The following is a 13,749-nucleotide window of genomic DNA, read 5'->3' as shown; positions in this document are numbered from 1 at the left end:
AGGAAACAAATCTCTGTAGCACTTAAAATCTCAGCCAATATTCAAACCATGGAAGCAAGCAACTTCTGCCACTACTACTCTGGTTTGATTGATCAGAAGGTCACTCTCCCCCCAGCAGCAGAAATGCGACCAGGCACCAAAGTGCCACAAAAGCAGCGCAATAAGCCTACATTCCATAAGGTGACATGGAAGGTCACATGTTCACAATCCCTTTCTTCTTTAGCTTAATCCAATATGTTTTGCATACGCCATGCAATGATTTCACCTTTCCCTTCCTTATATCATACTTCTTTGCTTACCCCTTAAAACTACTTCATTTATTTTACCTCATGAGCAACACATATACTTATGTCCTTGGGCAGTCTGTTTAGCCAGACCTTTTCAAAAAAGATATGTCCTATCCTTTGGGAGGAGTCTGGTGAACCATGCCCAGAGCATACTTAGGATAGCGGGAGCACATCTCCATGCTTTCACTCACCCAGACTTTGCACATATATATATCACGCAGATAATCACCACCTATCGATCAGCTGCTTACGTGCCTTTTCATGCTCTACACCAGCTTTTACGTTTACACCTCTCTCTTTTCTTGTAATATAGCATTTTCTTTTCAATACATCCTAAGCAGACTAAGGCCCTGACATTCCCAGGGGACACTTAATGCACCTTCACTCCGACACGGTTATCACACTTTCAGACTACCATGGTGGTCAGCTGGCACAGTATAACAAATAAAATAATAACAATTTCTTACTGCCACGTTGTACTACGGCAGTGCAGTAATAATGCGGTAGTAAAGTGGTGGGTTATTTTTTTTCTCACTCAAAATGATGCCAATTGAGTTTTACTCTATTGATGAAAGGCGAAACACCTAATAAAAAAAGGATTTGAAATAGTGGTTGATCTTTCAAACAAAGCACTGAATGTTGCGTGACATCTTTCAAACAACTCACATGGACACATCTTTTATATGAATCAGTATCAAAGTAAAACAAAAAAAACATTAAATATAGCAGTACAAAATAGGACAGTATTTTAATTCAATTAGTTTTACTTTACTAAAATTTAGCGAGGAATGTAAAATGGTTCTTAGTTATTATACAACATTTGAGACCGCTCGAAATTGATTTTAGAACTGCACGATATTCTTAAACATGTCATGTGCAATATTGTTCATTTCGAAGGGATGAAAATGTCATGAAGATATGTTTGTTTAGCTGTACGATAGGACTAGTGGCAGCTATCCTCGTGTGTTTACCTACAGGGAGTGACAATGACACGTTTGAAGGAATTGAGGAAAATAACAAAAACGTCATGACTTTTAATTCTTTTACAAAATCAAGAAAGCCCTTCACACACTAGCCAATGAAAGAACAAGCACAAGAGTCCTGGGGATATTTCTCTTTGCAAGAGGTGAACATATTTAACGTGCTGAAATACAGAGAGGTTTCACTGAAGTCACAAGCTAACACATTTATGGATGAAGTCCACATGAATCAGTACAGTGCAACCTTTGTCACCAGCACTTTACTAACTGTAACACTCTATGAACTGGCAGATGTCACGGCCATTAATAGCTGCATTCTGGATGATTAAATAGTAGACACGAAGTTTAAATATCTGGATAGCAGTATTATGGATGATAGAATGCCAGTAAATAGAGCAGGAAGTTTGTTATATGGAAGTTTTGCTGTCTCCTGTATCATTACAACCCCGGTTTTCCAGGAATCACAGAGGCGGAATGGTGTTAATCCCCATTCCCATTGAGTCCTATGGCACTCGATGGGAATGGGGATCATGGAAACACCGGCAGCATCTCGTAATGCTGCCGGTGTTTTCTCGTCCGCCTGCAGGCGGGCGGTGTTAAACCCGCCAGGTCAGACCTGGCGGGAACATCACCTCCCGCCTGCAGGAGTTGTGATCGCCCAGCATGGAAACAACGGTGGCGGCGGGTTTACCGCCACCGTTGTTTCCATACCAGGCGATTTGTAATGAGGCCCATAGATTCCCTCTTGATGTCATTCACTGTATATGTTTTTTTTTATCTCTGTCTGCGGAAATCTAATTCTATTACATTGTTTTGTTAAACATAATCTTCTTGTGCATTGTATTGTTTGCGTTTAGTAGGATGTTTCCATTATGTTCTATTAAATAATCATTGTTTGTCTGCTATTCTTTTGATAGGCCGTGGAAACCAACCTTGCCTCAAAGGACAGCCATTGGGTGTATGTGAATGAGGTAAGCGCACTTGGAGGGTTATTTTCTCATGTTCAAGTACAGCAATTTATAGCATGACAGAATGGTTGGGCCCCTGATTTGAAAACACCAGTTAATTAATCATAAAGTAAAAGTCAATGCTATAAAGGTAACTTGAACATTCCCTTACAAATTATTTGATCATATATGCTATGAAGTAAAACAAAAAAAATGCCTTGTCCTTATTGCTTGGTATCTACATGATAAATTAATGTACATGTCTATTTCGAAGAGGCCACTTCAATTTTATGTAAACATTGTTAATCTTTGTTAAAAAATCACAAGGAGTCATTTGAATCGTATCCCTGCTATAGCATACAATGTAAAAAGGATGTGTCTGCCAAGGTAACTTCCTCTGAACACTTTCACATGAAGCACATATGTCATTGCTCTTAATCTATGTTTATGTTTTATGGGTGTCACATTGATCAAGCCCTACCACCAATCTTCTGAAACTAAGCCAATTTCAAGGATACTGCATTCAGTGGCAAACTGTATAGTTTTTACAAATACGAAGTAGGAAGGGCACTTATTTCTTAAACATCTGAAGCTGTCCAATCTACAATGTTGTTTAATTTTTCAAGTCGGGTTTTAATGCTAAATTAGGTTATGCTCTTTTCTCAATGTCTCTAATGGATGTTTCTTCTACTTATATGTATTCTAAAAGTTCTGCTTTTGTACTGTCTATGTTATGTTCATTTATGAGATATTACATTTAATTAAAGAGAATTTATAAAACACAAACACTCATCTGAAGGGGGATCATGCTGTTGGAAATGATAGCATATCCATGGGAACAGAATTACAATACCAGGGAAAGAGGGGGGTCTTAAGTTCATCTAAGAAGGGAAATTGTCAAACCTGAATGGGCAGAGCACACTAAAAACGAACTTCCACTCTGTCCCTTATATGGCAATTTGGGGACTCAAATGAGACTAGCAGAATAAGATCACAAAAGGATCCAGGGAGATTAATGGTTTTGTGGGGCTTATAATATTACCTGTTCCTTCTCTGGTAAAAAGTGGATAGAACGTAAGACACGATTAATTTGAACTCTGTGATTAACTCTCATTACCATTTGAGGAGCTGCATTTTGTATAATCTACAGTGTGTGGAATAATGATTTCAGTAAACCCAAAACAAATAGGATTACAGATGTTGAAATGGCTTCAAATATAAACATTTACCAGTTGAATTATATGGGGAACATTGAAAAAATCCGTAATTTGCCACAAGGTTCTCAATTGAAAGAAGCAGATATGAATCGCATTGCAAATTTGATTGTCAAAGGAACGAGTGGAACATACCAAGACACCTAGGATTCGAATATTATGAACTGGCACAGGGCATGCACCCAACATTGTTGGCCAACATTTAGACAGCATAGACTTATTGTCCTCTAACAAGTAGAGACATGGACCTCTTCTACTACTCAGAGGCACCTCTTTCTTAAATGGAGTACATTTCGGGTTCAACCATGAGCTCTCCTTCTGCATGCTATGCATAAACTGATCTAACACAATAGCATTATCAACTACACAACAGAATGTGGTCTGAATATTGTTGGCATGCATGTAAAAGGTCAGCTCATAAGAATGTATAAAATTGGCCAAAGTCTTCAGGCCAAGATTGATTAGAAGATGAACCTTGCAGGATGAAAAAGAAAATTGCTGCAGATAGAGACTTGAATTGGGGGGTGGAGGGGTAGAGAACATTTGAGTTCATTTAGAAAAAAAAGGACTAAACCAATCCAAGGCTGTCACTCTGATGCCACACTTGTGTATCCAATCCAGTATTGTATGGTGGAAGAAAGAGTTAAAGGCAGCTGACAGCAAAGTCATAGGTCCAACAAGGCCACACTGCAAAATCACTCTAGGTCATGCACAGCTGAGGTAACAACTGTTTTTAAACCTTATCTGAGGCAAACTCCGAGCTTAAAATCATCATGAAGTAAGGAGTCCTCTACACGTTCTTGAAAACTGAGTGACACAAATAGTTTCCTTTAGCTTATTAGAAAAAGAATATTGTGATATCGGCCAAACATGTAAAGGATTGCCTTGATCAAGTGAAGCTTTCTTAAGTAAAGGGACCACTGCAGTAGTCTTCAGAATAGTAGAACAGAGCAACGTGTGAATGACAGAATTTAGGTCTCAAACGGACCCTCCCAATCATGATATGATGTTATGTATACTGAGGAGAGCCCGTAGGATGGTGTGAGGCCATGTTGTCCAAAATCTGGGGCAGGGCGTAATAGGACAGAATGTTGGCAATCATGGGCAACATTCCGATTTCCATTTCTGAATGAAAGCATCACGATCACATTGGGGGCTGCTAGGACTAGTTTTGGCTTGAATTGTATCACCAAGTCATAGGAGACAGTTTTGTGGGGACTTTCTCTGAAAACATTTCATATACAATACAGAATTCAGAAAGTCTTTGATGTCCAATTCTGAAAGATTTGTGTTGACGAAATTGATCTGCATATGATGCAAAATATGATTTAAGAGCCTGAATATTTGGTAATTTTGATATGTTTTACAAAACGATCTCTGTGTGAAGCTGCCATCACTTCAATACCTTTATCTGTTGGCGAAGATAGATCTTGACTTTGTAAAGCCTGACAGCTTCTTTCCGTATTTCACTTTTCCATTGTTTGGAAAACCACTGTTTTTTTTTTACTCATATTCTCATGATGTTCCAGAGATTACAAAGCCAAATGTTTTTTCTTTTATTTTTGAAAAACTTATTGTACAAACAATGTTGCAGTTTGATGTAGCAATGGGAGTAATGTGCTGTGGAAAAATATCCAATTATTATAAAGCAGAGCTTTGTGTTTTGTGCTGCTTTCCAAAGTTCAGTGCTGCTGCAAGTCATTCCTGTAAAAACCTATTAGGCCTAAACAAGTTATAATATTTTCACGCAAAAATCAATAATTGTTGAAATGGACTTCTAATCAAAGGAAATGGGAAAAATAAATGTTCATTTGTTATTAATATATTTATTTATGAATTTACTATACACAATTCTTGAACTCATTTTATATTTTTTGACTTTTTGTTGAAGTAACATAATTATAAATATACACAAGAGAACTAACATGATCCAAGACCAGCACATGAAAGCCAGAGGGGGTAATTCATGGAATAAATGTGCGCCGAAATTTGTGGCGCACGCTGGTGCAAGCATGAAAAAGCCGGCGCACACGTGCGAATCGCACGTGTTCGATTCATGGAAGGCCCTGCGTGTGTTTCTCCTGGGATGTGCACCAAATCCGCGCGTGGCGCACACGGGCACACATGTCACTGCAACATCCTGAACGCCGTGCGCGACGCGCACAGCGAAAGCGCACAACGTGTAGTGAACACACCAAAAGGGGGCGGAACACACGGTGGAACACGTGGAATGGGGAAAAATGCGTGAAAATGAGGACATAACTGGGGAAGTACTGCTGGGAAATACACAGAATGCCCACACGCACGCGAAATACACATATTCATGGAATCGAATAGGGGAAACACACGCACGCCAAAAAAAGACATGTCCGCCACACAAAGGCGAATACATCAGTAGCACCTGCCACCTAAACAAATACATACCCATAACTTACTCCCCAAACCTCCCCAAGCACTCTTGCATACCAAAACACTCCCCAAAACTGCAGTTCACCTCTGTTTGCCGCCACGCTGTTGGCAGATCCAACATGGCGGGCGCATCGGAACAATCTGACGCACATCACGCCTCACTCCAGCCAATCGGCGAACACGTTGCGTGTCCACGGACATGACGCTAGCCAATTAGCCAATCAGTGTCCTACCAGCGGAGCAAAAGGGGAAGTGTCTCCACGGAGCGGACATAGATATCATTCATTATTTGAGACTTACTTTTTGATCGTTTTAAAGAAAACTACTGGACGAATTTTCACCAAATTTACAAAAGCATGCTTTTGGAACCAAGCCGCTGCTCCTGCCGCAAATCCGTCCAGCGGTTTGGGCTGTAGGAGTGCGCAAAGTTTTTCCCCCATTCAGTCTATGGGAAAAAAAGACATTTTGGGACCCCCCCCTATAACCTTTCTCTTCCTGGACCAAACCTCAACTTTGCAATATAATTCAGAGTGGGCCATATACTTTTTCTGCAAAGTTTGGTGAGGATTCGTCCAGGGGGAGCAAAGTTATAAGCCGCCCAAAAAGTGCTCTTCCTATGGGATTAGCAATTTAACCATAACTACACAGCCACTACCGTGGCTGTGTAACACATTATATATATATATATATATATATATATATATATATATATATATATATATATACTCTTCTTTCCCTCTCCACAGTCTCACATGTAAGAAAGCCTGAAAACACACAGACAAAATAGATAAGACTCTCAAATACCTACCGTATCACTGACCATGGCCTTCGGCCATTGCCAATGATTTTTCACCCCCAATGTCACTTTACCTATAGAAATATCTTTTAAAAAGAACTAAAACACAGATACCCCAAAATGTATAGCCACAGAGACAAACCTACTCTTACCCGCGGTTACCAGTAGTCCTTTGTAGCCTCGAATATAGCCACAAATATCGGAAATATGACCAGAAAAAAAAAACTTTTCTTCCCCCAGGGCCTCATCAAGTGCCCCATCATCTGAGCCAGCTCCCTCCACTCCCCACATGGCTGCCTCATTTCCCCTGACCTCTTCCTTTCCCCCAAAACACAATCTATTTCTGTGACACAGTTTTCTTTGAGATGTTGGCTATTTGCAACTATAGCCAACACTACTGAATGCTCTGTGTTGAAAACTCAGTCCCCAGACCCCCTCCAACTCCCGAACTTCACTTGGTGCCCTCTAGCCATCACCACCCCCACCCTACCCCTCTAGCCTGATGGCATTTGCATGATTTCTGCATGGTAGTGGTGCTTTAATTGTTGGGGACTTGGATTATGTCCTTGTCACTGGTTCATGTTTCTACCTCCCCTTCGTCATCTGTTCTTATAGCCACATCCTCTGAACCATTGTTAAGAACACTGGTCCTCCGATTTGTAAAGCAATTTTAAAGAGTTGTGTACGCATGTTTGTGCCAACAATGCATTTTTTTCCATGTGGTTTTCAATAAATAAATAAATACATAAATAAATAAATAAATACATGGGATCATGGCAATGCTTTTAGTCCATATGTTGTTTCTGGTTAGTGATGTTGTGAGGCATGTGTGATGGGTGTTCTATGTGTGTTTGTGCACGTTTCAGGAATTTAGAATCAGATAGGCTTACAGTGTGATGTCTCTGTCATTGTGAACACACTCATTGCAGCGCCTATGCTGGCAAACTCACAGGGCCTCATTACACGTTGTGCGGTAAAAAACGCAAATTAGCGGTATGGCGCTATTAACGTGTCCGCCCTCGCAAGAGGGCGCTAATAGCGCACAATCACGAGTACGCGGACACAAGCATAGCGCCATGCCGTTAATGACCCTACCGCCATGCCGGTAAAGTCCCCTAAAAGTCCCTTACCGGCTTCCACGAAAGTGCAGATAGCACCTCTGCCCTCGCGCTACATGCAAATAGCGGTCACCGCTATTAGCAGTGACCGTTAAATTGCGGAACCGGAAATAGCGTCATCGCACAGGAACGGGAAAGAGCACGGCAGCCATCTTTAAAAACACAATCCATTGCCACCCTCTGCCCCCAGGACCTGTTTTGAGTTGTGAGCAGTGCAAAATCATCTGGGACACCTGCATCATGCCCAAGGCATTAAAAAAAACCTCTGACAGGCAGCACAAGGAGAAATATACGCCAGAGGAATTGAACATGCTAACACAGACCCTGGCTGAGAATGCAGAGGTAGTTTTTGCTAATGACATGCGCCGGCCAACCTTATTGAAAAAAAAAGCCATCTGGGAGGAGTTAGCAGTCAAAGTTAGTGCTGTGGGCACCAGCACGCACACTGTGCGCGAATGCAGGAAGAGGTGGGACGACCTCAGACTGCGGGTGAGGGGCATCCTGGCTGAAAACCATCGCATTGCCAGTGCCGGTGGAGATGGTTCACCAATCAGAATGAAGGAATGGGAGGAAACATGTTCAAACCTGATTGCCGTTGAATCCATTGAGCGAGTGGGCAGCATGGAGTTCGGCGTGGGTACCACTTCAGATGGAGGTGAGTGTACACATGACAGGATGCGATGTGAATGTACTGTCCCCCCCATATGTGAGCACAGACTCCTCTCATGCATGGACAGACATCCACACATGCATCCATCCCTCACCATGTCAGTGTCAGACCCAAACACGCACACATGCACACATCACCAGAGACAAGTTCCAAACACAACCATGCATGGATGAGGCACTGAACTGGCACATCACCTGCATCCACAACTACTAAGTCCCAATGGCCACAACTGCATCATTTATGTAATCTGCATTAAGTATATTGAAACGCAACCAATGCCATCCCCCTTCTCGTCCCTGACAGGCTCACATACAGATGGTGAGGATGCCGCTGATGCATCCCAGGCACCAGCTACGTGCAAGAGGCCAAGGGCACAGGAGCCGGAGGACACCCCAACAACATACAGGGGCAAGGGGGGAAGGTCACACCTGACGAGCAGAAAACATCGTCACAGTGCCACTGCCAGGGCAGTAGTAGCTGCACCAGAAACTGCAGCCCCACCACCGGTGGTGAACCCACTGGCACCAATGCCAGCCACATAGGGCCCACCATCAGCTGCGGCAAGCTCTGCTGGTGAGGCAGCCGCCACTGCCCCCCTATCCGATCCGGAGGACACCCTAGTCGAGCCTATGGAGATGCACACCTCAAGCCCCCCTAGAACCCCACACCAGCCCCATCCCAGACCCCTGGGTCTGATGTGACTGTTGAGGACAACTACCCAGCAATTATGTCCCCCATGTTACCTTCACCTGATGCAGTGGGTGCATCAGAGGGCACAGCATCCAGTGCACGGTCACCCAGCACTGCCCCCCAACTGACCACCATCCTGGAGCGACAACACGAGCTGACTGTGCTGGTTGGCCAGCATGTCGAGGAGGCTGCCCGACTCAGGGGGAACATTGTGGAGACGGTGAGGCACTCCACTGAGAGAATGGATGCAAACACTGACAAGCTATGCAACGAGATAGCGATGCTCAGGGAGGTCCTTGTTCGCATGGCCGACACCATGGACCACCACTTTTCACAGCCAGCCCAGTCTGCCCCATCATCATCTTCGGGGTCAAGACAGACAAGCCCCCTCCAGTGCTCTACACGCACCAGGCGCACGACATACCATCCCCAAGATGCTGCCAAAGACAATGGCAAATAGAGTGTAAATGGAGATTCCTCTGTGTGCATTGGCCAGGGCAAACATGGCAGACACATGAGGGACCGTTGGTGGGGGGTGGGGGGAAGGGTGTTATGGGTCTGTTGTGGGGGTTGGGGGGTAGGGTGTTATGGGTCTGTTGTGGGGGGTGGGGGGTAGGGTGTTATGGGTCTGTTGTGGGGGGTGGGGGGTAGGGTCTTATGGGTCTGTTGTGGGGGTGGGGGTAGGGTGGTGGGATGTTTTGTTACTTGCACTTCTACACCTTTCTGTTTCTCAATACACTGGTTTATGATCAAAACACAGGCTTGGACATCTTCATTGTGTATGTGTACTTTATTGGCGACAGGGTCCATTGCGTGCTCCCAAACATACACCAGTGCATTGATACCCATATCCATGTGACAGTACGAAAACATGTTCCTCAGAATATTTGGTTGATCAGATGCTGTCTCACAGCACGTCCCTCCTGCCCATCCCCTCTTGCAAGACCTGCATCCCCTTCACCTCCATCCTCATCACCATCATCATCCTCTTCAGGTGCTTTCATTTCAACCTCAGGGGGCAGTGGCACATTCCGTCTGATACACATATTGTGCAGCATGACACATACCGTGGTGATCTTGCCCACCTTCTCATGTCCATACAGGAGAGCACCGCCAGACCTGCTAATGCACCTAAACCGTGACTTCAAAAGGCCAAAAGTCTGCTCGATCACGATGCGGGTACGGGTATGTGCACGATTGTATTCCTCCTCGTGCCTGTTCTGTGGGTTCCGCACAGGTGTGAGGAGCCAGGTCTTCAGGGGATAGCCCGCATCACCTGTGTCGGGGAAGGAACGTGGTCCTGTTACTTTCACCTCAAGAGCGGCCTGTTCATATCACACAAATTGATATTGCATTGTGATTCAAGTACACAATTGACAGCATACATGCAGATGGTCTGGGTGACAGCAACGTGCAAGGGGGAGGTTGACCCTGCAAGTAGACATGCCACATTGATGCCTCAAACAGTAATTGACATGTCCTGGGTGATGCGAGGTCTTCGGTGTTCCTGGGCCGAGGCAGATATGTTTCCACACTGCTGGTGTACTGCCATTCCAACATTGATGTTGTCATGCAGAGAGGCATCTCTTCAGTGGTGGAATAGGTGCGTGGGGAAATGCTATGGTTAGTGGTGATCCCTTTGCATGCATTATAGGGCACATTGCATTATTGATGTTGTGCTGGACTAATTCAGGATGCTATCTTGATGGCATGTGTGGAATTTTTGTATTTTGTGGCATGGAATGTTGTGCAATTTGTATGTGGATGGATGTTTAATGTTACTAGACCTGGAATGTCATCTGTGTTGTGTAGCTTATACTTGCATGTTGGTTCATCTCAAGTACGTTGCCGCCTTCCCAGATGGACATTGCCGTACATCTGTATGTGCATTTTTCCCACATACGACAGGCTACACCCAGTTGGAGTACGTATCTCTCCCCCCCCATTCACACCCAGTTGGAGTACGAATCCCCCCCCATTCACACCCAGTTGGAGTACGTATCTCCCCCCCCATTCACACCCAGTTGGAGTACGTATCCCCCCCATTCACACCCAGTTGGAGTATGTATCTCCCCCCCCTTCACACCCAGTTGGAGTACGTATCTCTCCACCCCCCCAGTCACATTGTCATGTGCTTGCTCTGCTACTCACCAAGTAGCCACGAACGTTGTCCGGTGTGTTGCTCCATGTAGTGTGGGATAGTTGAGTTCCGCAGGACCATGGAATCATGGGTTGATCCGGGAAATCGAGCACAGCAATGTGTGATTATCTTGTTGGCGTCACATACCATTTGGACATTGATAGAGTGGAATTGCTTCCTGTTTCGGCAGACTACTTCATTGTGATGTGGGACCACCAATTCAACATGGGTACAGTCGATGGCCCCCATGCAACTTGGGATGCCTGCCAGTGAATAGAAGCCAACTTTTGTGTTTGCAATCTCCTGGGCAGTCTGTGGCTTGGATATGTGTTCAGGTGCATGCTTCAGGAGGACATCGAGTACCTGGTTCAGCGTGCGGGAGAATACTGGTTGTGAGATGCCATGCACCTGTCCCACTGTATGCTGGTCGGTGCCTGTGTCCAGGAAGTGCAGCACACTCAACACCTTCAGTAGCAGGGGGGTGGCAGTTCTGATGTCTATGAGGCTCACAATGTCGTCGTGGATCATGTCCACGATGCTGGTGATGGTAGCCCTGTCCAGACGGTACAGGGTGTGTATCTGCTCAGGGGTTAGGTTAAATTGACTGGCTCTGATCCTGGGGATTGGTGGGTGCCTCTGTGGTATGATTGGGTGCCGTGGTGGTGCTTGCTGCGCCTGTCTTGCCTTCCTCCTCCTCCTCCTCCTGCGTCTCCTTTGTGCTGCCTGTTGTTGTTGCAGCTGCACTGCAATGAGGTCCTCCATGCCATGTAATGCTGCCAGTATTGGAACCATCTTGGTGTGGGAAGGGGTTTGGGGAGGGGTGTGGTGTGCTCCTTTTGAGCTGCCACAGTCTCCATTGCCTCCACCTGTGCTGATTTTGTCCACCTGTGGCAGTTGGGAACACTGCTCAGTTCTCTTAACGGGTGGTTCACGATGGCGGTATTAGCGCCATGGCGGTAAGGGGTTTTGGGTGCTTTACCATGCCGCTATTAGCATGGCCGCTTGACTCGTGATGGTGTGCTATTGGCAGCATGGCGCTATTTACGGGATGGTGGGTCACGCGCACGCGGACTGGCCGCTATTAGTGACAGCCTACTTAGCGGTGCCGCTAATAGCGGTGAGCCGGGTCGTGATCCGCATAGGGATTTAACGTTACCGGTATTCCATTACCGGTAACGTTAAATCCCTACCGCCTACCGTGTAATGAGGCCCACAGTGTTGTGTTATGCAGACAGGACTCGCATTCTTCCATCAACGAAAGTCCCTAGGGATTGATGTGATTTATGCAAAAAAGGATTTGCGCCACATGGTTGCAGGTGCCCTGTGCCTTCACCCGTTGTCTTACTAGATAGATGGATGGGACGGTGGGGGTGGTGGATTTGGTTGCAAACCCTCCTGCACCTCCAAAGGTATGCCTCAGCATGATGTAACATTGGGCAGAACACAATATGCCAGTAAGATATTACATATCACTGGTAGTGTGTGCAGCAATACAACGGAGTGGTCTAGGCAGTCGAACCATGACTTAAGCACTCTGAAGGTGCGCTGAACTATGCGCCTGGTGGCAATTTGCATTCTATTGTAGCAGATCTCACCTCAGTTTTTAGGATTCCCGATGGGTGTTAGGAGGAATGGTGAGAGTAGTTATGCACTGTCCCCGGCAACTGAGTAAATGGTAAATATTAGATAGTAGTGTTCCTGTGTTATTTGGATAGTTTGTATGTGCGTTTTCAAGTGTGGTTGGATAAGGGAGAAGGGAAATACTGGTAGTCCCTTTTCCCTTTCCATGGTGGCCATTGACGTGACAGAGATACACCCGGAACACTGAGTCCCTGATGCCAGCAAGGGTCAAAAGAGTGCAAGGTTAGTGCAGAAGGGCGGAATGAAGTGGGGTGGGTGATGATGTGGAAATTCAGGTTGGGCGTGGGGGGAGGAGGGGAAAGGAAGCACAGGGGTGCACTTACCTGATTCCCAGCGTGGGAAGATGGTGGCAACCCGCTTCTGAGAAGGCTCGGGGGTGTTTTACCTTGTGAAAGCCCTAACTGAGCCTCCTGATTGGCTGGCAGGCCACCACGCTGGGTGCTAATTAAGCATATCATTAATGTTTGTGTTAAAAGGTACATGAATGAGCAGGATCGACTCATATTATTCACTTTACAAATGCATCACCAGCTATGCGATTTTCTTTAACGCTTCAAAACACTGCCTTTTTTCCAAAGAATAATGAGGTAGACCTTGGGAAAGTGAAGATCTGCCTCACGATCACACTTGTATTTCTTCAAAGCCCCAAGAATGCGGCGCTGCGTTTTCATTGCCTTGACAGTATACCGCCTCTCCTGCTCGCTGCAGGACCTTTTGCCCTGCATTAGTGAGACGCTCTGGGCAGGTTGAAATAGCAGCGCCTGATAAGTAATTACATTCTGCCTAGTGAGAATGCATCAATTTCTTAACTCTGCAGACAAAACCGTTTAGCATGTTACTTACTACGTTACGTAAAG

At 45.3% G+C, this 13,749-nt stretch overlaps 1 protein-coding gene across 6 annotated transcripts in view; it reads left to right on the top strand.

Annotated features, from left to right (window-relative positions):
• Positions 1 to 13,749, top strand: part of GRID1 (glutamate ionotropic receptor delta type subunit 1) — a 3,001,620-nt gene that overhangs the window by 1,783,285 nt on the left and 1,204,586 nt on the right. For all 6 annotated transcript variants that reach the window (XR_011268624.1, XR_011268625.1, XM_069610763.1 and 3 more), the window contains exon 5: positions 2,185 to 2,238. Coding sequence is in view for 4 of the 6 variants with exons in the window: in XM_069610763.1 (XP_069466864.1) it covers positions 2,185 to 2,238 (54 nt within the window). In the remaining 2 variants the exon portion in view is untranslated. The remainder of the gene's footprint in view (positions 1 to 2,184; positions 2,239 to 13,749) is intronic.

Source organism: Ambystoma mexicanum, chromosome 8 (genome assembly GCF_040938575.1).
Source record: "Ambystoma mexicanum isolate Mex_15411 chromosome 8, UKY_AmexF1_1, whole genome shotgun sequence".
NCBI lineage: Eukaryota > Metazoa > Chordata > Amphibia > Caudata > Ambystomatidae > Ambystoma > Ambystoma mexicanum.
Note: the sequence above shows the minus strand (reverse complement) of the source record. Positions and strands in the feature narration are given on the sequence as shown.